Source organism: Primulina huaijiensis, chromosome 14 (genome assembly GCF_012295235.1).
Source record: "Primulina huaijiensis isolate GDHJ02 chromosome 14, ASM1229523v2, whole genome shotgun sequence".
NCBI classification, from domain to species: Eukaryota; Viridiplantae; Streptophyta; class Magnoliopsida; order Lamiales; family Gesneriaceae; genus Primulina; species Primulina huaijiensis.
Window position 1 is genome coordinate 5,048,702 of NC_133319.1, and position 27,128 is coordinate 5,075,829.

At 35.4% G+C, this 27,128-nt stretch overlaps 3 protein-coding genes across 3 annotated transcripts in view; 1 reads left to right on the plus strand and 2 right to left on the minus strand.

Moving 5' to 3' along the window:
- Positions 1–7,799: 7,799 nt before the first annotated feature.
- LOC140957386 (large ribosomal subunit protein P2-like) lies at positions 7,800–9,451 on the minus strand. Its single transcript, XM_073414618.1, has 4 exons — positions 9,318–9,451; positions 9,139–9,226; positions 8,127–8,362; positions 7,800–8,030 (listed from the first exon to the last, which is right to left on the minus strand). Exons 2-4 carry the CDS (start codon positions 9,224–9,226, stop codon positions 8,004–8,006), a joined length of 351 nt encoding a protein of 116 aa, XP_073270719.1. The 5' UTR covers positions 9,318–9,451; the 3' UTR covers positions 7,800–8,003.
- Positions 9,452–9,533: 82 nt separating this feature from the next.
- On the plus strand, positions 9,534–11,340 carry LOC140957385 (uncharacterized). The gene is made up of 6 exons (XM_073414616.1): positions 9,534–9,656; positions 9,910–10,059; positions 10,183–10,256; positions 10,358–10,476; positions 10,733–10,816; positions 10,990–11,340. The coding sequence occupies exons 1-6, from the start codon at positions 9,650–9,652 to the stop codon at positions 11,084–11,086; spliced, it is 531 nt and encodes a 176-aa protein (XP_073270717.1). The 5' UTR covers positions 9,534–9,649; the 3' UTR covers positions 11,087–11,340.
- Positions 11,341–12,607: 1,267 nt separating this feature from the next.
- LOC140957203 (DNA polymerase epsilon catalytic subunit A-like) overlaps positions 12,608–27,128 on the minus strand; it is a 20,429-nt gene continuing 5,908 nt past the window's right edge. Inside the window, exons 9-39 of the mRNA XM_073414340.1 lie at positions 26,989–27,094; positions 26,822–26,901; positions 26,553–26,729; positions 26,238–26,322; positions 26,016–26,096; positions 25,730–25,873; positions 25,302–25,397; positions 24,676–24,876; positions 23,903–23,957; positions 23,654–23,796; positions 23,122–23,576; positions 22,620–22,743; positions 22,314–22,511; positions 22,144–22,218; positions 21,072–21,262; positions 20,731–20,914; positions 20,586–20,650; positions 18,151–18,283; positions 17,953–18,054; positions 17,780–17,863; positions 17,319–17,393; positions 17,108–17,167; positions 16,754–17,016; positions 16,639–16,687; positions 16,135–16,295; positions 15,998–16,064; positions 15,160–15,306; positions 14,111–14,278; positions 13,795–14,007; positions 13,309–13,415; positions 12,608–13,193 (exon numbers count right to left, since the gene is read on the minus strand). Of these exons, the coding sequence (XP_073270441.1) occupies positions 12,833–13,193; positions 13,309–13,415; positions 13,795–14,007; positions 14,111–14,278; positions 15,160–15,306; positions 15,998–16,064; positions 16,135–16,295; positions 16,639–16,687; positions 16,754–17,016; positions 17,108–17,167; positions 17,319–17,393; positions 17,780–17,863; positions 17,953–18,054; positions 18,151–18,283; positions 20,586–20,650; positions 20,731–20,914; positions 21,072–21,262; positions 22,144–22,218; positions 22,314–22,511; positions 22,620–22,743; positions 23,122–23,576; positions 23,654–23,796; positions 23,903–23,957; positions 24,676–24,876; positions 25,302–25,397; positions 25,730–25,873; positions 26,016–26,096; positions 26,238–26,322; positions 26,553–26,729; positions 26,822–26,901; positions 26,989–27,094 (4,450 nt within the window). The 3' untranslated portion in view covers positions 12,608–12,832. The remainder of the gene's footprint in view (positions 13,194–13,308; positions 13,416–13,794; positions 14,008–14,110; positions 14,279–15,159; positions 15,307–15,997; positions 16,065–16,134; positions 16,296–16,638; positions 16,688–16,753; positions 17,017–17,107; positions 17,168–17,318; positions 17,394–17,779; positions 17,864–17,952; positions 18,055–18,150; positions 18,284–20,585; positions 20,651–20,730; positions 20,915–21,071; positions 21,263–22,143; positions 22,219–22,313; positions 22,512–22,619; positions 22,744–23,121; positions 23,577–23,653; positions 23,797–23,902; positions 23,958–24,675; positions 24,877–25,301; positions 25,398–25,729; positions 25,874–26,015; positions 26,097–26,237; positions 26,323–26,552; positions 26,730–26,821; positions 26,902–26,988; positions 27,095–27,128) is intronic.

Genomic DNA, 27,128 nt, shown 5'->3' on the forward strand with positions numbered 1-27,128 from the left:
CCAACTGCTACAAAACATGTTCAAAGTGTTTGTTCCCACCTCATTTAATCCATATTATCGATGAAACGACCACTATTTTTTTTCTAATCGTAAACTCGAAAATACTAATTAAATAAAATAACTTAACATTTTTAACAATCATAATAAATTAATATATGAAATCTCAAGTGCATAAAATAAATCCTAAATCGTCAACTAACCAAAAACCCTAAATCGACCTTCACAAAGATCAACAACTAACAATAATATAAAGCATAAAATTATCTCTAATAAAAATCATGAACATAAATATTTAAATCATAAATCTATCTAGCTAGTGCGGAAACATAAAGGCCCTTAGGTGTGTACTGCTACTGTAACGCTCCGAAAATTTAAAAGTCCACGCGATTTACATGCATAAAAATTATTAAATTCCTTTGTATTTTAATTAAATGTTTTAACTGCATAAATTAATTATGTTATGCATATTTACATGTTTAAATTATATTTTTCTACATGGTTACATTAAAATGTAATTTTAAAAGGTTATTCGAGTTGCGATCGAGGAACGGAGACCGAAGGCTGAAAAAAAAAATAGAAAATGTTTTTATAAAATAATTGTTTTTAATTATTTAAAATATGGGTGATGCTTTTTCTTATTTTTTAAAATAATGGGTTTTGAGGTGATTTTATACGTCGGAGCGTAATTTTTATCGGTGTTGGATTTTCAACAAAAATACGAACTTTTTAGCAACCCGATTATTAAACTCACAAACATATTTTTACCAAAACTATTTTTATATTTTAATTAAATACTAATTAAGATTAATGGGCCTAATTGTTGGCTTAATAAGCCTAAAACCTAATTAGTAATTAATTAACTATAAAATATATTAAAAACCCTCCCCAAACCACAACTCTCTCACGCCACTTTCAGTATTTTGTGCCATCAAAACTCTTCCAAACACTTGAGAAAACACACGGCACACACATAAATTTTGAGAAGAAACCTTCGGTGAAAGCTAAGGGAGTTTATAGCCACGGTTCTCGTCCGTTCTTCGCAATCGTCAACAAGTTTTCGTGCGTTAAATACGCAAAGGCATGCCTATTCTTTCCTTCAAACATCATCACACCATATTATGATTTATTGCATGTTTTGAATGAAAAATCAAGGGCCATGATAATTATTTTCGAAATTGCATGCACATGGGTTCTAAACTTGAGTTTTTGTTTACCAAAATCATGTATTTGTATTGTCTAAGGGGCTGCCATGATTAGGGTATGGATTAAGGGTTGTTTTATACAATTTTAAGGGCCTAGAAACATGCACAATAAGCTGCACAAATATTAACAGAAGCTGGAAACCCATTTACGAATATTTGTGTCTTGAGGGCTCGGTTGATGGGTGCTTGTGGCTTGGCTTGGCTGGGGCTGGACCAGGCTGGGCTAGGGTCATGTGTGAGTCAGGGGAAGAGTCCTAGCCATGCTAGGACTCAAGACAAGTGGGCTGGGAGGAGTCCTATCCAAGAAGGACTCCCACCCGAGAGGAATTAAGGGGCTGCGCAGGTGTTCAGCAGGTGCAGGGTTAAGGAGCTCGGCCTGGGGGATCTGGGCTGGGTTAGGTCAACTCTTTAGGGTCTTAGTAGGGTGCTTAAGGGCCTGGGCAGGGGCTGTGGCGGCTTGGTTGGCTGCTGGTTCAAGAAGACGTGAGATATGCATGGCAGCAAGTGCTGCGCATGATGCTGCTGTCATGTTTCAGTGCTGCGTGCGTGGGTTCTGGTGGCTGGGCTTGGTCCAGGGATGGTTAGGGATAGGTGGGTGGTCGGTGGTTAAGGGCTGGTAGAGTCCTAGGCGGCTAGGAGTCCCAATGCAACAAGGACACTACAAACACACACGTGCAGAATTTTAGAGCGAGTTCCAGCAAGTTTTTGGTCAGGCTAGGGCTTGTTTTACGGGCTGGGCTTGGTCAGTAGGGTCCCTAGGTGGGTTGGCTAGGTTTTGGCTCAAGGTGGCTTGGGCGTGGCTCGAGTAAATCGGGAGATGGCTCAATGGGCTCGTTAGTGTGTCAAAAACGAAAATTAAAAGGCTAAAAATGAATCCATGGGTCCACGGGTGTGGCTCATGACTTGAAAGGGTAGAATAAATCTTAAAAATGTTATGTTTAAAATTTGGGATCAAAATAATGAGTTTTGAATTTATTCGGGATTTAATCGCCGCACGAAACGCTAATTAACGAATTAATTGAAACACATAGTTTTAAGCTTTATAAAATTATGAAAAATTAGATTTAAGCTTGAATAATTATTATAAGTCTAATTTTTTAATTTGGGAATTTTATATTAAGTTTTGGTTTAATTCGAGATTAAAACACATTAATACGTCACATTTAAAGATTAATTTAAAAGTTCTCGATTTAGGCTAAATAAAAATATGAGAAAATTCATGTAGGCTTAAATAATTATTTGGGACATGTTAGAGTCAATAAAGTTAAGAAAAAATCAAAAACGTGAAATGTTACGTCTAGGGGTAAAACGGTCTTTTTACACCTACAAATTAGTAAACGTCATGGCAGTGTCCTGAATGCTGTTTTATATGCTAATATGATTATTTTCGATGATTATGAATGTTTATATGTTAATATGTCAATTTTAAATGTTTATGGATTTTTAAGACGTTAATATGTTTAATGTTTTATGATTTAATATGCTAAAACGTTTATTTTAAAAGTTTATGATGTTAAAATGTTTATTTTAAAAATGTTCATGGATGTTTATGATTTTTAATATCTTAAGTTATGATTTTTAAATGTTCATGAATTATTAAGTTTTAAATTGGACATTTAAAAGACATGTTGCATGCTTGGTTTCAAAAATAAAAACGATATGTATATGCATTATTTTTTATTAAGTGATGATAACATGTTGAAGGAAGTGAAGGGATTGTGACTACTACATGTTGGAAATATCGTGAGGGTTATGGTCCCAGTGGGAGCCCGACGATTGAGTTTCCTTGGATACGGATACGAATACGAATACGAATATGTTAATACGTAGGCCAGGGCCCAGTTGACCGGTGAGAGTGTTGCTGGTGTCCCCCGCCGCCCAGTACTGTGGTTTTCTTTAGATGGATCCATCGCCCATTAAGATTAAGAATACGAGTCACAATCACGATCTGAATTCAACAAACGCGAACATGAATATGAATATGTATATGGATACGAATATGGATATGAATATGAATATGTCTATGTGCTATGGTTATGTTTTTGAAAATGTTTAAGTTCAAAGTTTATGCATTATTAAGAAAATGATATTTTAAGTACAAGTATTTTTCACTGTATTATGTAGTACTTGTTATCAAGGATATGACGTGTTGAGTCTTTAGACTCACTAGGTGTGATTGATGCAGGTGCTATTGATTATGAATATGTTAATGGAGGTCTTGATGGTTGACTTTGCTGGACTGAAGGTGCACATAACTCGAGGACCGACGCTAGTTTCCGCACTAGTTTATGATTTATGATTTTAAGTGATGTTAAATCTATATTTTTACGACTTTTTATTTATGTTTTGAGTGATTTTTGAGAGATTATTGTATGGACTGTATTTCTCAAATATATAGTTTGTTGTTTTAATTTTAAAATGGTTCTAAAATATTTTTATGCAAATGTGTATGATTCGGCCGATGCTATGTAAGTTTTTTTTTTTTTAAAAAAAATTCTAGCACGTTTTATGCAAAAGAAAAGCAGACGTTTCAGCTACACTCGATCCACTCAAGCGTCAGCACATCCCATAAATCATCAAATCCTGCATCATACAAACCTAGTGAGTCTAAAGACTTAGCACGTTCTAAACATAGATAACAAATAATACATATACAAGCACATGTATTTAAAAATCATATTTTTATTTAAAATAGTTTTTGGACATAAATAAACCATTTAAAAATCATTTAAGCATAATTAAATCATTTAAAAATCTTGTAAGCATAAACCACATATCATAAAATCATTTTAATCATAAGCTTTCAATCATATATCATTTTGGATGAAGTTTGATTCTCGAAAGTGACTAGCTTTTATTCTTTGGTCGACTAATCAGTCTTCAGCACCACATGGCCCATGGGGGTGTGCACTAGGCTCCACCGTAGAAACACGATAGTCCGGGCTCCCTCAGGGGCCTTCTCCCATAGACAGGCTCCCTCATGGACCTTTTTCCATAAATGGGCTCCCTCTGGGACCTTTTCCCCTCATGTCATCCCCACAAAATTATATATCATTTGTCACAGTCAATTTACATTCCTCAAAATATTTTTCCTTTTTTTTTAAATCATAAAATAACACATCTTTCCAAAAATAGTATTTTAAACATTAAAAATTGCACAACCTTACAATAAATCATAAAATAACATATTACCATCAATATAATTATTTTAAATCATAAAATATAATTTAACATGCGTTATGATCATTCAGGACGCTGCCAAGCTTTTACGTATTTTTCCTAAATGTAAAATTATCGTTTTGCTCCTGGATGTAAAAATTCTCGATTTTATCTTTTTCTTACTTTTAATGACATAGACATATTCTAAATAATTATTTAAGTTTAAATATAATTTTTCATAATTTTATCAAGCTTAAAACTAGGTTTTTCAATTAATTCTTTAATTAATGTTTCGTGAGGCGATTAAATCTCGGATAATTCCAAAACTCATTATTTTGATCCCAAATTTTTAACATAACATTTTTATTATTTATTCTACCATTGTGAGCCATGAACCACAACCGTGGACCCATGATTCTAATTTTAGTCTTTTAATTTTCGAATTTGACACATGAAACGACACACCGAGACATCTCCTAAAATACTCGAGCCACCTCGAGCCAAACCCGAGTCAACCCATCTAGGCACCCTCCTGACCAAGCCTAGCCGATAGAACCAGCCCCTAATGCAATCAAACCCTCCTGGAACCGAGCTACAGAATCTGCATGTGTGTGCGTGAGTCTCCCTTGAGTAATAGGACTCCTAACCCAATTAGGACTCTTCCAGCCCTTAACCACTTGATCCCTCGTGACCCTAACCCTCCCTGGACAACGCCTAGGCCCTACCCAGACCAGCCCAAGCCCTAAACCCAAGCAACAAACCCCCTGAACCAAGGACAGGCTGCGCGCGACTCCATGGAGCTTCCCTCACTGTTCTCTCATTTGGCTCGAGCCACAGCGCACCCAGCCGCTCCAGCCCCTGGACCAACCCCTGCCCATCACCCTAGGACCTTGATGGACCCCCTAGCACAGTCCCAAACCGAGCCACAACCCCTGGAACTCTCGGCCAAAACATAATCACCCTACGAGAAGAGTCCTATGCAGCGAGGACTCTTCCCCAGCCCTGCTGCGCGTGTCTTAGCCCACTAGGACTCTATCAGGCCCTCTCCCCTGACCCTACTCGAGCCCCAGCCAGCCATGGTCGAGCCCCAGAGCCCCATGCATAGAAATCGAGCCATAGCATCAAGAACAAGCCAACAAAACCCTTCGGCCCTTCTTGAATTTCTTCCTACGATTCCAGCTTGTTTTCTTTTAAAACAATTCTCATATTCCTTCCTGTTTAAACATAGATTGGCAGCTATAACCCTTGAGTATCATAACGTTTCATCAATAAGCGTAAAATCGTAAAAACGTTGAATTTACGTATCATACAGTAAAATAAGCGAACCACAATATTTTTCATGCATAATCAATTAACATACACATATTATGATTTGTATGATGTTTAAAAGGGTTTAGAAAATGTGTTTTTGCGTTTATAACGCTCGATTATTCGATCGTTGGCGAGGGCGCGAAGATGGACCACCAAACGACGAAGAACACAAGCTTTTCTTCCTTCATGTTTTTCGAAAATTCTTGTGAGTGTGTGAGGGTGTTTCGGCTGCTGATGGTGATGAAATTGTGGTGATTTAAGGGCCCAATAACACTTAATAAATTTAATCATATAATAAATATCATGCTAGCATTTAAAATTAAATAAATAAAACAATTAAGCAATTAAAACAATTTTGCATGCATGTGGTTTACGTAGGTTGGTTTTTCAGACGTTATAGTAGACAATTTGATATGTAACTATTTCAATAATTTTGATTAAAATAATGTTTTTGTTATAATTATTTAAGAATATTATGTTTATTTACTTTATTTATTCGACCCGATAATTGTCTAATGTTCGTTCTCACCCTTGGACCAACAAAACCCAGACGAAAGGCCGAATGTGGCTGGTTGCAGAAAGCAAGCTCTCCCACCATGTGAGGGAAGGATGTGAGGTTAAGTTGTCATATGATAATATAATCATAAATAGAAAATAATTAGTTTTAATTGTTACATTTTATGAACTTGCAAATATAATTGGATCGAAAATCGAAAGATTTGTATATAATATAATAATTTGAAATAACTTTATCAATAAATTTATTAAGATTGAAACTTGAACCTTACGATACCCAAAAACTAGCTCACTCAAGGGAGGAGTAGACTCTCACATCGGTTGGATAAAAATATCTATGAGTTGTATATATGGACTTGGACAATCATCATCTATTGAGCAATCTTTTAGGGTTGAGTTAGGTTCAAGTCTCGATATTAACAAACTTCACATAAGATTGATTTAAAATTCATTGTAATGACTGAAAATACAACTGCTCAAAAATATAAAACCTCGTGTGAAATGATTTATCTAAACAAATAGGAATTTGAATCATAGCTCGCTTGCTTTTTTAATTAAATGCAATATCATGAAAAGTTGGAAAATTATTTTATATAAAATTTTCACTTTACATACAACTAATGCAATCGACACGTTCAAGTAACATTATTTTCTTGATTTTTTTGGACGAAAGAAAATTTGCTCCATTTTTCTTAATCTATTCGTTGTTGTTAGGGCATAATTTATGACGCATTTAATAAGGGATAAGGAGCCATGGCCTACACGATGCTTACGCATTAATTCGACGGTCTGTTGCATCGTTCACTGGCTGATTCTCTGAGTTTTTTGCTCTTTCTTCAAGTGTTGCTACAGAGAGCACATATTCGGCTCGTCCCAAATTCTAAATCCCAAGACTTCGATGATATTCAGAAACCAATATGATTTCAATCGAATATTTACAAAATGTTTTTATAAAATATTTACTATAAAAATACTTCTGTATAATAATTGTTTAAATATATATTTATTTTTAAAACAATTTTAAAAATATTTTGTAAAAACCGTTTTTACAAAATATTTTTAAAATTGTTTTAAAAATAAATATATATTTAAACAATTATTATACAGAAGTATTTTTATAGTAAATATTTTTCAAAATTCTAATAGTCATAAACATCTTTCAACTAACATATTTTTTAAGACATTTGTATAAATTTACAAAACTTTTCAATTATAAAATACTAAAACATTTTTAAAATTATTATATCGATGCACGCTAAAATCAAAATGTAATTATAAAAAATAATGAAAAATTACTATACATTTATCGATAATAAAAAGACAAAATAGATATACATATTTTAGATATACATATTTTGATATCCTTAACGGTTTCTATCATGTCCTCAACTTTAATAAAATAGAATAGATAAATGCAGAAGACTCCAATTTTATTTTTTTTTTACTTTTTCCATGTTCTATATTGCAGCTGCCAATCATCTTCTCATTGAGTCGTTAAAATAAATTTTTTCGTGGGGTGCGGGTGCAACTCAGACGTATGTAAACGGGATACTTTAATATTTAAGCAACAATTTCATGACACCTTCATGCGGATAATCAATAGAGAACATGTTTGCAAAAGCATAACATAAAAGTCGGATAAAATAAGGAAACAACACTGACATGTAAATTCATGTTGAATTACTAAAGTTCTGATGGATTTTGTCCGAGACTCATTTAGACAGATAAATTACACAAACGTTCCCTTATACCGGAAGTTGAAGAACAAGATTCCAAAGATTGCTGTTTCAGGCAAAAAGCCATTGTCTCACCATCTCAGTCAAAGAGACTGAAGCCCATATCCTGCAATCAAACAAAATATCAGTTGAGAGACAAGTAAAATTTGTCCAAATCTTGCATTATAAATAAGGCTTAATATGGTCATGTCCAGATATTTACATCATCCGACTCCTCTTTCTCTTCTACTTTCTCCTCTTTCTTGGTTTCAGCAGCCGCAGCAGGTGCACCACCACCAGCAGCAGCAGCAGCAGGAGCAGCAACTGCAACTGAACCCCCCCCACCTGCAGGCACCGAAGACAACTTTTCCCTTCCGGCAGCAATCAATTCAGTGATATCTTTGCCCTCGACCTCAGACAATAGCAAGTTGATTCTGTCATCATCACACTCAGCTCCAACTGAACCGAGAAAGTAGTAGGTCAATACAATCGTAGTCAGAGAACAGATTCCAGGGTGTGAAATCTTGATGGTGTGAGACAAGATGCTCCAAAGTTCGTTGATAAACTCTTTGGAAACTATACCAGGGGGTTGGCAGAAGCCGCCCTCTCCCACAATCAGGCAAAAGCCAAAGGGTTCTATTAGTGAGCTAGTTGTTCATATTTAAAACAGTGAATGTTATAAACATCCTCCAATCTTCGTATCTTGTACATTGACTATCCAACGAAGATCCATCCCTCTGTCATGGCTTATTATGATGTGCACTAATGTCAATCAGAAACATAGCTTTTAGGTAATGGAAGACCAGATACACGTACATTATCAAATATTTGTCACTCATCTTTCCCAATATTTCATTACCAAGTTCCCAAGTTTGGAACTGAATGTAACAAAGAAAGCCTAGCTTTTATCTTGTCATCCATTAACCATTAAACTAAAGAAATTACTCAAACTTTCAAATTTCATAATTAACAGAAATGAGTTCACAGAGCATTCCCTCATCCAATGTTAAAAAACTTAATAGCATAAAAAAAGGTAGGCTCCAAGTGATCACTAGACTCCTCATACAAGAAGTTAAGCAGATCTAAAATTCTAAACCCATTTTAAACATAAAATCAATCCGATATGCATAATCAGATCAGATAACAGTGTATATGAAGATTCAATACTTGAAAAGTGTAACTAAAATTAGAAGAAAAAAACAAAAATATACAGACACAGATGGATGGAGATTAACCTGAGTTGAGAATTTTCTTCAAGTCCTTCGCGGAAGGATTGGCGTTGCCACCCAACAGAGCCAACAAATAAGCTGCTAATATCTTCATCTGTAGTCCAAACAACAGACTCAAAATAATCACAAAACCACAGGCACAGACAAAAGCAGATGAATTATCAAGGAAGAGGGAGAATAATTACTTGGAATGATAAATCTCTGAGATGAAGGTGCTGCTAGGGTTGTGAGAAATTGCTGGCGATTGGATGGGAGCCACTCAAAAAAGATCGAAATATTTAGTGCTCATAGCTAGGGTTTAGGTGTTATGGGTCCTTCTTTATTATTTGGGCTTGAGTCATATTCCCAGCCCAATGAGCAAAAAATGAACTAAAGCCCACCTAAGCAGTTTTTAGCTGCCCAATAAGCATTATCATTTCCCTTGGAAAAATTCTCTAGTCACTCTCTCTGTTTCTGAAGCACTTTGTTCAGTGAGGACTTTTTCTGAAGAGTGATTTCGTCGAGCAAATAGAACGCCATGGATGGTACGTAGGTCCTTTACTTTTTGCCCTTTCCCTTCTCGATTCACATTAGCTTTGTTCATATGTTATAGTCGAAAGGGTGGAGGCGGTGATTTCTAGTTTATCGAAATTATGGTTTTGTTTTGAGAAATATGAAGAGTTGCAGTACTTTGGTCTTTGTGTGCATTTGAGCTCAAATTGAATGTTCTGGTCAGATTGCTAAGAATGGTTTCTCAAAAAGTAGCTAGGAATTGAGATCTCTTGTTTGTGTGTATAGTGGATTCGAAGCAAACGATGGAGGACACGGTGTTGGTGGGTGATGATCTGATGATGGGTCCTCCATCACCTCTAATTCCACCTGAAATAGCTTCTCATGTTCTGGAAGATGTTGATTTGTGTGATGGGATATTGCGGAATCTGTTCCTATGTAAAGTATTCTTCTCATGAACTTTTAACTTTTTTACCTTAGAGGGCAAGGGAGGATTGCGACGGAGTAATCTTATGTTCAGGTCTTAAAAGTTTGTCCTGTTTTGATCGTTATGGTTAATAGGTCTACACATCAACGATGTGGAGCCATTCTGTCAAGATGAGATTGTGTTGTATCAGGAATGTGCAGAGAGGAGGGTCCGTCAGCTTCACCATTGCGTTATATGTTTCTCCTTTGCTTATTTCTCTTTTGTGTAATTAAATTCCCCAGTTCTTTGCGGTCACTTCTCTTTATGCAGGATAAGGAATTGAGACAGCGGCTAGAGGATAGTGAGCGAAAATTAGGGATGTCCATGCCTGTAGAACAAGCAAAGGAGAGATGTAATCAGTTGGAATCAGAAGCCACATTGTTGGAGAGGTCCTTGTTTGTTTTTCTATGTTTTTGTGATGTGTTTCATGAAGCTTGTGGAATGATCAAATATCAATGATGTCCATTATATATTACTTGCTTCTGGGCACACTCTGATGTGTATTCAAATAAATGTGATATTTTAGATTAAATTTTACATTTCCCTGACCCGTCGAATGTGAGGAAGTTTCAAAATTATCGATTACAATGTTTACCACATTAGCATGGTTGTTTATGACTCTTTTAAAAATATTTGGTTGTTTAGGCGCTTGATTTTGGCAAGTGGGGTTGAAGGCATCGAAGGATTTCGACAAAGATGGAGCTTGCATGGTCGCCTTACCGATACAAAGTAGTACCAAGTGATCCTCATGTTTTAAAGAGTCATAGGGGGTAGCATAGTGATTGTGCCAACTTATATAAGAGTCCTCTACATCTGCTCTGTTAAAAGTAAAACAAAAACGGTAGTTCATTCTCATTCTAGATATTCCATGACATTATTTGTACGTGTGCGTCAAATTGTAGGAGGAGATTGGAAGCCCTGAAGTTTGGCTTGGAGAACAGAAAGAAAGATGAGTCAGTTCGAGATTTAACGACCAAGAAAAGATGGTTCTTTTGGTGAACACGGAACCCATTTTTTCATGCTACTTGACCTATTACCTCTTACTACCTAATGTGATCGTTACCAGCCTGTGGAATTTTAAATGTAGCTCAATTGGGTATAGCAGTTTATGCTTCTATTTGTAATGTCATGTTATATCATTAATGTTGAATCTTGGGGCAATGCAGTCTAGTTGTCCTTGTTTCTCAAAGAAAAACTTTTGAGAAGATTGAACAAAATTACGGGTGGATCATAAAATGCGGTAAACATTTTTTATCCCTTTCTAAATCTAGTTTCCTTTAAAGAAAGTTCTTGGGCTTTAAAAACAACTTTACCATCCATCACATGTTTGTGCATATTCAATATTTGTGTAAATTGGTCTAAACATACAATTTTGTTATCTCAATTACTGAGTTGGTACTGTAGTACGTATAGCAAATTAAAAGGCAAGAGATTTGTACATCGCGGCAACAGATCGTCAAAATGCGTGTGCTGACCCTCAGGATGCATGAATATACAGGTATTCCATTGAGCACGCACAAAGCACTAAATGTCTAAAATCAAGTTATTCAAAATTAACCTCCGTAATCATATTAAGTATGAGTTATGGTGGTGGTAAGGATTAAGGATTAATGTTGATAGATCCTCGTTGATCTCCAACGCTGATAGCTTTCGAGTGAAAAATGCTTCGCTTTTGGATCCTTCTGTTTATGCACCATGCCAACATTAAGATCTCCATGTTCTTGTGCATGACGTTTTTATTGGTGGCAAAAGAGTGGTCCGACTCGGGTCTATTCTTTTACCCATATTTTTTTTTTTAAAAAAATACTTGTCACATGTAAATTGCCCCAATATAAAGTTATTATCACAAATTTTTTTTTTCTGCGCCTAATATATAAATTTTTTTGATACATTTATTTGTTAGATTTATTATTTCTATATAAATTTATTTTTCTTGAGCTCAATATAAACAAAAAAATAATTTTTATTCCTTAATTTTATTATGTAGTAATGTAGTTGAACCAATATAAAAACATATTCAATGATTCATAAGGGTTATGATATTAATGAGGATGATTTATTTTCGAAGTCGACAATCTTGAAGTTCTCATTATCAAGAGAAGCAAAATCGACAATTGATGTAATGAATTATTTGAAAAAAAATAGATTAATATTTTTTAATGTTCACATTACTTATAAATTCTTTTTGATTATCTTGATTACAATGAAAATGTAAAACGAAGTTTCTCAATAATAAAGATCAAAACTTTCCTTCGATCAACCATGTCACAAGAGAAGATTGAATGGATTGACTATGTTATTAATTGAGAATTAAAATATTGAACAATTTAATTAGTATTTTTAACTCAAACTATAAGACGAATTGTTTTGTAGTGATATTTTTGTACATATTTGATTTTATTACTCAATTATAATAAAAATATTTTGACTATTATGTATTGTTTAGTTTTTAGTCTTTAATATATTGATTTAATTAGAAAAAATGTTATAACTTATATAAAAATATGAACACACATTATCATTTAGAGACTTTTTTTTAAAGTTAGACTCATGCTCAAAAATTGTTAGGATCAACTGCTCCTACAGACCCTTTCACTAGCTTTGTAGACTTGATCCAGCATTTTCAAGTTCATACAAGATGGGCTTAGATCCTAACAATTTTTGGTTAAGATCTTACATTGAATGAAGAGCCAGAACCTAAAATGCCTTGTAAGATCAAATAAGATGAGCATCTAGTTTTCACAATTATCGAACCTCTAAGATCCAAGAGATGCATTCTTGGAGTAGCTGAAATTTCTGATCAATTGCCACATTCCAAAAAACTTGCATTTTTCGGTGGAACTCGGAAGACTCCTCCTTGCAAGTAAAGGACCCACCACATGTACAATATTCAGCCAAGTGTGCAGCTTTGACATGGCTACACTTGAGGCACACCAGGTCTTGAAGATGGTAGAGTCGTTCTCTTTGTCGTAATATCTGTAGAAGAGAATTCTCCAGCACTTCACGGTCATATGGTTGCCCACACTGAGGCGCCGCGCAACACCATTCCTGAGATGTTAGGGTCCTGTCACGGCATAAATCTAGATCCCTGCAGTCGTTGCAGTAACTGGCAGACAGAAAAAGAAATGGAATTATGAGAAACAAAACGATACATAAGAAAACCCAAAGAAGACCATTGTATACAATTCCTTTATGCTACATATTTAATGCGACAACTTTACCTGCAAATGACATTTGGTAGAGTTAAAGACAGAGATAGATAATGAAATTCAGCCTCTGGAGCAAATTCCCTTATGCTGACCAATTTCAAAAGATTTCTTCTCATTATCTGCATAATAACAAAGAAAATAGATTCGATAGATCAAAACTCATCAAGTAACCACAAAAACATTATTAGAAGAAACTAAACAATCATAGAGTTTACAGTAGGACTTCATGGATTTCTGACAGCGTGTAGGATTTCTGACAGCGTGTGAGAATAATTTATTAAATGTGAGATATTAGCTAGAATTTGAACATAAGTAGAGACATCCCTATTTTCCTCTGATTCTAATATCCATAACTAAATAGTTTGAACAAGCAGAAGCAGGTGTATGAACATTGCTATGACTTTGCAGGCAAAGATGCACAAGCTCGCTAGAGAAGGGAAATATGTAGAAATACCAAGATATTTATCCATAAGAAAAAAGTTTAAAAGCTATGGTTACCAGGACTTCATGCTGAACTTTTTGGTCAAGTGCCAAAACTGCACAAACATACTTAATGAAATCTAAAGCAGGATCCCCCTTGTAACTACTGTTTATAGATTGCAAACTTCCAGTCAAGGTGTTATGATCACTTCGAGACTTGTTTCTTCCATCCATATGAAGACTTGGATCAGAGACAATTTTAAGAAGTTTCTCCGTAAAGTGAGATCTGATCTGTACGATGTACAAACACATGGATCAGCCTTCACATTGTCCAGATAAAGAAAGAAAGGAATAGAGGGACGTCCTAAAAATTAAATCTATCAATATTCAATACCTTTATTTTCAGAAACTCTGTCATCTGTGATTCAAGAATTTCAGCAGTTGATGCTGTGATCGATGGAGTGCATAAATTGCCCACTGCAGATGCTCGTTTCTCAGATTCCTCTAGAGTATACTTCCACGGAAAGTACAAAAATTCAGAAACAATCAAGATGAAGTGATCCTGCATAAAACAACAAATAGAATTTAAAAAGGCAGAGATTAAAACTTGATGTTTAATTGCGACTTCTAAATTCTGTTTAGAGAGCTTAAAAGCTTTTCATTCGATATCATCAGTGAGACAAATCCCTGAAGGATATAGATAATCAACCCTTTAGCATACAGTCTCCTCAAAAACTTAAATGTTGACTTTTTGGAAAAGCTTTGTTCTCTAAAAAAAACTTAAATGTTGACTTTTTGGAAAAGCTTTGTTCTTGTCAAACATTGAGACCAATTAAATACCACATTTATGATACTACCTAATAAGAAAAAATTGGAAAGAGACTTTTAGCAAGACAAATTAGAAAAAAATACAAGAAAAGGCCTTAAATCACAGCAGCAGCCACCAAAATCCATGAGCCTATCACATGAAGAAATTCTCTACTCATTCCACATCACCTTAGGATATGACAATTTGCAAGACTTCTTCCACTAAAAAGGTTTTTTTTCCTATTCTCATTGGTTGCTAACCTCTGGAGGCAGGTAGCTGAGATTGCTGAGAATTGGCCGTATATTGAAGTAGAGATGTTCATTTACCATTTTTGGAAAGACACCTGTGTGCAATTTTTTTTACAATGATGATTGAGAATCTTGAGCCAGTGATTTTCTTCATGAAACATACAACATTGATTAGCATATTGATGATATACTCATAGCAAGGTGGTGGCCATTTCCATCTTGCCATGACCCCAATAATGATAGGCTTTCATACGGTTTTTTACAACAGACTTGGTAAAAATATTATTTGACATGCAATATACTTCAGACATATAGGTGAAGAATCTTTGGACCCTGCACGAGCACTGAACTAGCTACGTCAATTTGTTAAATACATGGATGCCCCACCTGGGTTGATTTAGGCAAATTTTCCGCAATTGTCCAGCTGGAGACAATATCTACTTGTGAATTGTTGAGCATGCTTTCTATACTTGCTCCCGAAAATTCTTCTGTGGAATCATCTTTTAGTCTTGCTTGAATTCCACCATAGTTGTACTGTGACACCGAGAAGATAAGGAGAAAAAGAAAGAGAAGGATACGTCAGAGAGGGAGGAAAAAAAAATCATGACACAAAAAAATTGGATCGGTTGTTTACTTTGAGTTGCAAATTTGGAATTATACAATTGCAAACAATAAACGTAGTTAAAATAGACCCAATATCCATCTCCAACAAATAAAAAGGGATCGAGAAAAATAAGTAGCATGTGATGCCACAAAACCTACATTAACACATGGAACACTTCAACCACCCACAATTCATCTGAGAAGCTAGCACTGGACGTCAATGCTTTGCTTAAAAAGGACTTAAAAATATATTCATAAATATGACTATCTAACATGCTGAAAATGAACTCTAAATTACCTTTCATATGATTGATAAGAAACACAAAAAGCCTAGCATATGCTAAGGGAAGTGTCAGACTGTCATACAGAGGCATAGTAATGATTCCACCATACCAATCAGTTAACAATATGGAAGAAATTGCACAATGATGCATAAGTACGTAATTGAAAACCAAAGCTTTAATAAGTTGCATCATACAATATACTAAAGGCCATTCTTCATCTTTTACTAATTTACAAAGCAAGAGATACACTCCCCTACTGAATCAAACATATCAAATGTTATCAATAAAAAATAGGCATTCAAAGTTGCGATGGCGGATTGTAAGCATAGTGTGCAAACCTGGTCCATAAAGAGTAAGGAATGCCAAAACTTGAAGGGCTCGAGCTCAATCCACTCAAATAAGTCCCTGCCACGAAGAAGCTTCAAGAATAAATGCTACAATAAATAATAACTCTGCAGGTTCTTAAAAGACTAACCTGGTTTGCAAGGTTTTGAGAACACTCTCACAATAAGCTTTGGCTGCGGATATATCTGACTTTCCTGTGTCTACAATAACTTTAGTGAAGCTTGCAAAAACAATTGTCGCGCCAAATTTACGAAGTTCAGCCATCAGCAAAGCAAAAATTTTCTGCATGACCTGTTCATAGATACATTATTTGTCAATTGCGTAGAAACGGATCAAAAAGTTTCTTGACACTCTTTGATAAATGAAATTATGCAAAGAAAATAGCACAGTGGCATTTTTCTCATTGAAACATTTGGCAACAAATGCCCGACCCTTGACATTATAATGAATGGACAATTATAAATATAGTATTATAGTTCAACTGTGAATTTGTAGAAAATTGAACATTGTTGAATAAAAGAAGGAAACATGGAGGCAGATATTTAGATAACACGATTGATCTCTAATTCATAGGTACATTGATATTTCCTTTTAGCTTCAAACAGCCATTATGTTTTCCTGAATAAGAAATTACCTTGTGGAGCATGTGATGAATAGCAGGGTCATGAAGTTTAGACTTTGGACTGCATTAGCAAACAAAGGTGTAATTATTTGAAACGAAAAGTGTAAAATGGTTAACTTTCAGCAACCTGCAAAGCCATCGGTACAAATGCTGCAGTATAGTGTCTGCAAAGACATTTCTAGATGAAACAACATCTGCAAGGCATCTTTGTATCAACTGTTTGAGGACACGGAATGCAGGTGCACATGAGATTGCCTCATCAAAGGAATAACGCTCATCAGAAGTAGATGGTGGAGGATTCAACTCCTTCTCTAGACCAAATAAAGCACCTCCTTCCATCTCATTCACTTGGTTACTTTTTAGCAGAGCATTGACTGCAAGGTGATGAATCTAAATTTGTACAAAATAAACTATTTTGTCATATGCTTAAATAACATTACAAACAGAAGAAAGAGGAGAGAGAATATGTGCAAACTTAGACCTTAAGCTCAACGGTTACTTTTCTATATGCACCAGGATACGTGAGAACGGGTTGAGTGACCTGGTTGGAAAAATAGTGGTTAAGTCACACACCTTGCAACAATGTGACAATTATTCCCTCTGTTATATCTTGCTAAAATATTTAGAACTGGTGGAAAGTAAATCATGCACCCAGCAAAAGATAATATTGTCCAAAGTCCTATATCACTCACCTCATCTATAAAACATGGTACTTCTTCGTCAATGCCTCCCAAGTCCGGAATGCCATTATCAGATATCCAAAGGACCTATTAGGATAAATACAATTTCATCATGCAAGCAAACCAGATTGAAGCAGCTAAGAACTCATTTAGATTGCTTTATTAGTTGATGACATAATTCAACAGGGATAACTACATTTTTCTCCCCTAATGTTAGTCATACACACATATAACACTTTTCATTTGGTTTTTAACATTATACACCTCTCCTTGCTCTCAGATATACAGTACTATGTTACAGCTTCCCTGACATGCACCTTCCTTAACAGAAATTAAGGACATCAACAACATATTTTGCTCTCATCCAACGCTTTAACAACATTTTGGAAAATATAAAAGGTTGTGAAGATAAAAATCCAGTTATTAGAAGCAAGAAAAGAAAATTTCAATGTTGCTAGGAAGAAAGCAGAAACCTGTTGCTGATCATGTAGAGCTCTCGACAAGAAGATATCAGCTGTATGGATTAGCCAATCACTTTCAAAATTTCCCAACGGAACCTGCTCATTCACCATTATTTTTTAGAGCTATCAAAAAAAAATTTACACTATAACTGTAGCTCACAAAAAACAAGTATAGCAGGTATTACATGAGCATATCGTGAAAGTGAAACTCTCGCATTCAACCACTGGGAGGACGAAGCGCAACGTAGAATTCCATTTTTCGCAGCAAGTACTTGCCAACCAATAGCCTATACAATAGAGTGAAACTAAGTCTTTTGTTACTTCATGTAATGGTAAAATTTACAAACCTAAAGCATTGGTAGACACTAATAAGTTAGGATCACCTGATATTGGCTATCACGAAGATTAGCCGGGATGGTGACACAGGGGAAATCTTCTAATGCCCGTAGACCAGACTTCAATAATTGGATATTTGGGCATTCGACAACAGCAATTACAGGCCCATGATGTCGTTGCCTGCCAAAAGGATATACGAAGATAATGGTGAGAGAGAGATCTACCCACTCTGTTATTTTTCAACATAAAAAACAAAAATCAACTATTTATTCAAAAGATAAGGGTACCAAAAACAAAAATGTGAGTACAATTTGATTGTGAAAGCTTCAGAAAATCACAGAACACCTCCAAGACTAACATTTGCACCATCTTCAGTCCACTGGAGGAGAGGATTGAGGCATAATTATACACAACACTCAAAACAATTTGTTTATATAGTTATTTACCCAAGCCTAAAATGAAATGCACTGGACAAACCAGTTATCAGTCAAACCATCTCAGCATACTCTCTGGATTCCATATCGTTGATTCTAGCCAGATGAATGGCGGAGTCACTTATTTCTCGTTCTGCGGATTACTCATCCGCTATTATTGTAACACTTTATCTATTAATAAATTTTAGTTTCGTATCCAAAAAAAATGGCGGAGTCACTTATTTAAACAGTACTACAAACAAGTTACTTCGGTATTTAGTTTTTTACTTGGTTCATGAGATTTTCATTATTTGTCACTTTATGTCCAATATTATATTCCTAATACCATGCATAATTTTTCATGTATCAATATGTGTAAGGCTTCTATATCACAGTTTGTAGGTGAGGCTTCAGTTTCTCTCCAGTTTGTTTAGAGAGGGGTGGAATGGGGAGGGCTAAATTGGCGAAAAATCTTTGAAAAGTTAATTTAAAGAACCCAGAAAAAGTGATTTATCCATTATTTTGAGGAGGATCAATGCTGAACTCCAACGTCCAAATAGGGGTGGACCAGCTGGAGAATAAAAAACTTAATCAAATTAAATAGTCTTGCACTAAGGTGACAAGAATCTATGACCAAAGAGTCCATAGGCATAAAAGTGCTAACCAATTGGCAGACTTTGCTTGTCTTGGGAAAATTATTTTCGTGTAGAGTTGACCTAAAATTTATAAACTTATCCCAATACAATATTAAAAACCACCTTTATATAATACAATCATATTTTTTTTATAAGAAACAATATTATATTCATTAATTAAAAATATTTAACAATTAGCGGACAAGTGATCTGCATATTAACAAAAAAGAAAGAAAAAAGCACTGCTTAAATTAACAACAAATATAACTATAATTCAATCATTTATTAAATATGAGATCAAGAATTTCTTAACTCTACATGCTACCCAATCCAGCTAGATGTTCGAATATTAATTTGTCCTAACACTCTTCAACGTCTCTTCTAAACTGTCAAAAATATGTATATTCTGCTCCAACCATACTGACCAACAAATACAATGACCTATTATTGTCCAAAAAATTCTACCCCTCCGGCCAAATCGCGTCAAAGATCTGCAGCAAATAATTCGTGCGGAGATCTTGTAACTACCCAAAAACCAAACTCATCTCCTTCAAAGCTCTGAACCAATGACAACTTGTAAAAGAACAATGAATAAGCAAATTATCCTGATTTTCCATCTCTTTCTGACACAACACACAACAATTCAGACAAAGATTACACGAAGGTCGTCTCTTTTGCATTAACTCACAAGTTGACGGCTTACTCAGCACCTCGGTCTACTAAAAGATTTGAACCTTTGTGGGATCGGAGCTTTCCAAATGATATGAAAGAGAGGGAATAAAGCAAAACCACTGATCGAGAAAGACTCATAGAAAGATTTGACTGAGAATAAACTTAAAGGATCCCCGTCCCAAACCCTGATATCACAAGTTCCTCAACCAATATGATCCTCTCTAAAGACCCGAACAAGGAGCTCATCTCAAATATTTCCTCATCCCTCATATCCCTCCGAAGATGCAAAACCGAGGATACAGAAGAAGAGGAAGAGCCCTCCCACCAGATAAAATGAGAAATGGAATTATTATGAACTGATGACAACTGAAATAAAATGGGATAGAAGTCCTCCAAAAAAACCCCACTACCTATCCCCCAAAACCTGATCTTATTGTCCCCTATCACCACTGCCCTCACTAACGGATGAAAAGCTGGATAACTTCTCGAAATAAACTACAAAAGGCTATAAAAATTTCAGAAGCTTACCACTTCGTAATATCCATGTTTTCTGCAGCCAACAGAAGTCCACCTATGTTATTGGTTTAAAGGGCAGAATTATCTTTAAAAAAGCAGAAGAGCAACAAAATCTCCTCAAAGATCAGAAGTTGTTAAGATTTTACTCAGACAAAAACATAGTAAACTATGAAAGAGACATCAAAACAAATTGCCACCCAATTTTGACAAGCAACAAATAAGATATTGAAAAAGTGAAAGAAACACCTGTATTCAGTTATTATCCTCTGCAAGGTCATTTGAGCATCCTTTACATTATCTGTGTAATCCACCTAAATCACGGAAATTCAAAGAAAAGAACATCGAAGTGTAATATTAGATCAGAAATTATATTTATGACTGGTTACTTTACCTTGAAAGTAATTCTTTCATTTGGCATGGGAGGTTGAAAAGATGATGCTTGGGTAGATTCACGAAATTGCCTTTCAAGCATTTGAGTTGATAACTCCTTGCTTAGGAAAGGACTGGCAACCACAACAAAAATTTGGCTTGATACAGGAAAATATCCAACAAACATAGCTCGGCCATCAGAAATGCTGCAGAAAATGGGAATATTAGGTGTCAAACATTAGGTAATGCAACAAAATGATCTACAGAATCAAATGAAAAAGCAATGCCAATTTTACACTTTAACCAGAGATTATAGTAAACTTGTGCCAGAAAAGTTGAATAAGTGTCTAGTAAACATAGTACCTGTGATACAAATAGAAGAAAGAAATTGACTGTTCCAGGTATGGGCATTCGGCCGTTGTCTTCATATGCAATTCATCCACACTCCAACCATCTTGGAAATTTCGCTTTTTCGCCGTCTTATCAACTTTACAGACACAACCAATCTGAAGGATAGCATTAAACTCCAGTGGAATCTTCATTTCATATACTCCCTATCAAAGTTTTTGAGTATTATCACATGTGAAAGGATTTAAGATATAGAAATGGAGCAAGTTATAAGAGTAGATTTTAGTAATATTCAACCAAGTCATTATCAAAAATCACCCAATACATTAACATGAAATGCAAGAGATGACCTTTAGCTAACCACCATCAAGAGAACATGTGATGTATACTGTATACAATAATAAAAAACATACTAGTTACTCCAAAAAAATTCTTCACGCTGTAGAGATCTGAGAATGAAGAATAAGGTAGAAACTTCAACGCAACAACAAATATTTTCCTAATCCAGAGGAAAAATACTCTTATGGTGAGGGTCATTCCCTCAATCTCCTCTTTGCAAATGACATGCAAAAGATGTGAATAGAGTCATATCATGGTTTATTCTCTAGCAAGGTCATGACCATACAAATTAGACAAAAACACAATGACCCGTGCCTTGCACTGACTTTCTTAAAAGGGCCACTGCATCCCGAACTTGGAAGGTAGACACAATTATTTCATGCTTCGGTTATATGGGATCGCAAAATGAGAAAATTAGCTTATCATTTTACACCACTGCGACAAGTGCGTTGGTGTGAGAAAACCGCAGAATATCAAAGGAAGAATGAAGTAAATCTCATGGTGGTTGTGTTTTGGTTATTAATTGACTGGATGACTCGGTTACATTTTGAGGTGGACCTTTCGTAAATAGCTCTGAATTACATAGGAGGATTATTATAAAAGTAAATCTAATTGGACCACAGCACACGACATGTTTTCTAAGTGAGTAACTAAAATAATTACTATATTTCAAGTTACAACCACATAAGGAATCAGAAAAGATATTAAAGGTTTTCTGCTTCATGTTATCAGGGGTAGGAAAAAATACCTCAACTTCGGGATCTGCAAGATGAGCAGCTAATTTCTTGCTTTCGACCCTAAATTGGTCCTCGTCAATTTTAACCTTCGTAGACAGACCATTTTAACCAATAAAAAATCACAAAACTCGTTAGTCCAATGAGCTAGACATGACTATCATGTAAGAAATAAGAGAAGTACCTCAATCAGGTTATGACTTCGTCGTCCGTGAGGAAGAATCTTGTTCACACGTCTTCCAGGGAATTGTTCTGTTACAGGAGCTTTGGAATTCAGGTAAAATACTCTGGGAACAAATATGGGAATCTTGTGCATTGTCCCTTCTACAACTACCCAAGCGAAAAATTGTCCAGGCTGTGAACCTGCTGCAAGCTGAATTATCTGAGATGGAAAGAATGATATATATTTCATTTCACAGTAGATGCAACGGATTAAGATACAAATTAGAAGCAAAAAAAACCGCATTTAAACTCCTATTATCTTTATCACCTGCCAATGGCAGCGGGTAAGGGCTAAGTCGTGTCTTCGGAAATAAGAATTGACTCTAACCCTGCCTTGAGTCCGTTCATGATTGGGAATGCTCAGCATATCAGTACCATTAACCAGGTTCAACCTGCCATTTTAACAGATCCCATTATGATTATTACAACAACCAACACAATTAACAGCAAGGTTTTTATAGGAACAAACATTGCAAGAATGAACACCAAGGAGTGGTGTGGGAATAACTAAAAAAATGGGAAATATATTTTTTTTAAAAGGGAAATAAAAAAGATTTATCTCATGTCCTTTAATTGCTTGAACTGACTCAAAGCATACAAATGATGTTGCACCAATCAAACATAATATCCTTGCCCCCCTCCCGTGCAGCAACTATAAGCTACTCAAAGCATACAAATGATGTTGCACCAATCAAACATAATATCCTTGCCCCCCTCCCGTGCAGCAACTATAAGCTTCAATCGAAGTAATAAAGTCTGTGGAGGAGTACCTTTGACGCTTCCTTTTCTCTCGTATCTCTCTCCACTTTCTTTTCCTTAATTCCAGCCAACCCAGATAATCTTCATTGCTGTCAATATTCTCCTCTAAATCATTTTGAAACAATTGTTTTAAGTGCATATGCACGCTTTCAATACGATCATGTAGCCTTGAACTTTCTACTGGTTGACCTGTTTTGACTTGATGTGGTGTGTGATTGACTCCATAAGTACAAACAATAGGTTGCGGCCCAACAAGAGGTGTTTTTTCAGCTTTCCTAAAATCTTCCATGTCTTTAACATCATTACTCTTATCCGCAAAGGGATCATTATTTGTTCTCACGGCCTCATCCCTCTTTTGCGAACTGAAAATATCGATCAACTTTCGTTGGCGAAATTTCTCCTCTTTTTCACGAACCTTTTTGTGCAACCAATCAGGATGAACCACCCTTGGTACAGGATTTGCAACCTGACAAATGAGCAACTCCACATGAGGAACCAGAAAATTTCAGTAAGTGATAATCAATTAATAAGCAGCATCTCCACCTTCTGCATTGCAGCAGGAATTGTTATAATCTTTTGAATTGCAGAACTAAGCCTTTGTTTGTAATAGGACCAATCAATAATGGACCGAATACCAACTTCTGATGAGACTTTGCACCACTTTTTCACATAGAACTTCATGATTTCTGAAAGGCCACAGTGAATCATGTGAAGGAAACATTATCATACATAACTTGATGCATGTAGCAACCGTTGAAGAAAAAATTACGAGAAAGCTCTACGAAAGCTCACCAGCTTCAGTTTCAAAAATCGCAACAGGAACAGCACGCTCACTTACTGGGGTCCCCTGCTCAATGTAGGATGAAATAGCCTTAAGGTTCAAAAAATGGATTGAAAAAGAAGAACAAATTTTGATGAATGAGGCCGCGCTTCTCACTTGTCAAAATACTATTGGATGACGTTTTAGTTTTTCCATCTGAAATTATTCTTCAACATCCAACCCAAAGCTACTTTTAAATAACCATTTCCTACTAGACCAAACAAATAACTTGATATTATAGTGTATAGATAAACTTTTTTGAATTTTATTGAAACCAAAATGGCAACAAAACTGTTGGAAATTTTGACTTAAAGTACGAAGTGTTAGACATTAGGGTTATAAGAATTATTAAAGAAAAATGATAATCTTTTACTTATCTTAATTAATTGCGATTTTTATTCTTAAAAAATAAATAATATATATTTTCGAACAAATAGAGGTGAGAAAGTAATTAGAAACTAACTTGAGAGAGGTTGTCGACTTTTTTCCGAAACTCACTAATGTCATTGAGATTCCCCAAATGAAACTCAGAGCGATATATTGGAATTCTACTGCAAACGAACTTACAAATATTTTCTTGAGACAACCGAATTTTATTCCATACCATAAAAAACAACTGGTGAATGATTGATACTTGGTGACAATTCCAATCAAGTACTTTGATATGCAATTATTTAGTTTGACACTTTAATTGGAATCTAGAAGCAGAAAGCCTTTAGCTTACTACAGTCAGATAACTTCATACCTTTGGCTCACGTGCAACTATATACTGGCAGCGCAATCCTTTATCTTTAACCATAGCATCCCCAAGAAAATCTGCAAGGCGTTTCGCAGTGGTCACCGCACATGACTTCTGTTCGCCATAGTCTGCCAAAGACTTGCTCATTGTGCTTGATTCGGATATAAAATCTAGTAATTCACTGTCTGCAATATCTTTTCCTTGATTCTGAATTTATGAAAGATTTGGATTATAAGTAGCAATGTAACTTCGCCGTTAAAAACGTTTTTCAGTAACTGTTGCAATTGATTCACTGGCGATTACAAAGATTGCACTTACAGTTTTTAAAATCGAATATTTTCTCTTTAAAGCAAATTGTTGGATCATTTTACTATATACTTCATGAAATTCTACTATACACTACTGTACACGCTCAAACCTAATTCCTTTCACAAAAAATTCCCAATGATAAGCAAAAAGTACAGAGGAAAAAGAGTAGATAGAGGTACTCAATTAAAGTTCCAGCCTCTTTAAAGGAGATAATTATATTTAAATGGTACTTGAAAACAAAACTAGTACTGATTAGTGCATAATTTTGCAGACATTTGAAATCAGAAAACTAGCAAAAACTCAAGTAGGACTAAGCAACATACGTCAAGAAGATCAAGCCAACGATTTGCAACAGAAGCAACAACTGAATAGCATTCCTCCAATGTTTCTCCATGTAGAAACTTATCAAATAGCTCAGCCTGCAAGAGAACAATGAAAGTGACGCATGAAAAAAAACATATTACTCTAATTTATATGCCAAAAATACATTATAATAACGGCATAGTTCTTGGTGGCAATTCATATAATAAAAGTCTGGCCCTAGCCAGCTCCACTCAGACCATTTTTTGTTGAAAAACAGTAAGTGAAGTGGCGTCCACAGCTGAAATCAAGGACTTTCTACAAAAAAAAAGTATGTCAGAAGCCCGCTGTGTCACTTAGCTCGACAGTTACAACTGACAAAATGATACTTTTTGATGCAGTGAAAATTTCACTTCAATTTCGAGAAATGGATAAGTATTCACGGGACTACCTGGAAAACTTTGATGAGCTTTAGCTCACCTCTTCGTTTGATTTCAAAACCTTTCAGTTCTGCCAGGGTACCATCGTCATTAAAAACAGCATAACGCTTTTTTATCAATATCCCTTCTTCCTTGGAAGCTGGAAGAATCATTGCCTAAATTCATGTTTAAGAACATCGAAATTAATACACAAGGCTCAAAAATTTATATTAACAAAGAAACCAGTCAATCAGAGTGTCAATCACATGAAAGATTAAGATATTTTGTGATTGCATGAGTGAGGCCCATCTGCAATACCTTGTACGGACCATCAATTTCAAACTCAATTGAGCACTCACTATGTGTCGTGTATGTCTTGCGCGAAGAATCTTGTAGTGTCTGCAAGAAACGTTAGTTCTTAGTTTCTCATCTGCATGATTTTTTTTATGTACAAAATTTAAGACAAGCCACTGAAATTCAGAATCATAATTAATCTGAGGGTGGACGATACAGAAATGTAACAAAGGTTCATTAGCCAACCTGGTATTGATCATTGGTATTGTTCCTAGCCACATCAACATTAAGCATGACACAAGGATATGATATGGTCAATTTCTTTGAGTCTCTGATGCACAAATTTCACAGAATATCATCAGCATCTCTTGATAACATTAAAACAAATGGAAAATATGTTTATTGTCTAAAAGTACCTTACTAAATTTTATACTACGACATGCCCACAATTATTTAAATGCACAATGATTGAAGAATCAAGCACATTTAGCTTTAAAAATACAAAAACAACAATATTATCTCCACAAAGAAAAAAGCAACAAAAGAAGGGAAAAAATATACTCGGACTTGAATGTGTAGTTCTCAGGGAATGAACCAGGTAATGCACACCAGATACCATCTGTGTCTAATTCCAATGGCCTTCCTATTCTTTCAACTAGCAAACGAGCATTCTGAATGATTTTTGCACCAGTATATGTCACAACTCCAGCCATTTCCATCGAGTACCATCTTGCACCCCTGTAAGTTTTAAAAATTTACTAATTTATGTATGCCAAAAATATTTCCCGGACAGACAAAAAGTACAAAAGATGGTAGTTCACAGTACACACTTGCGCATCACATATCCATAAAAGGAGTTGAGGATGCACTTATGAGCCAGTTGCAACGAATCATAGACAACAACCATGTCCTGTAAAAGTTGAAAATCCTTCTACTTAATTTCCTCACAACAATGTGACTTTTCTCTACATAGGAGAGGAGAGAGAGGAAGAGATACTTGTGCTTCCTGTATTTTAATAGAATTCCCACTGGCCTTTGCTTCAGATAGCTTTCCCTTCCAAACTTTATTGAGGCCTTTGTATTCATACCTTCTATCTCGAAAACTTTAGCAGGGAGGAGACAGAGAGAGGAAAATTA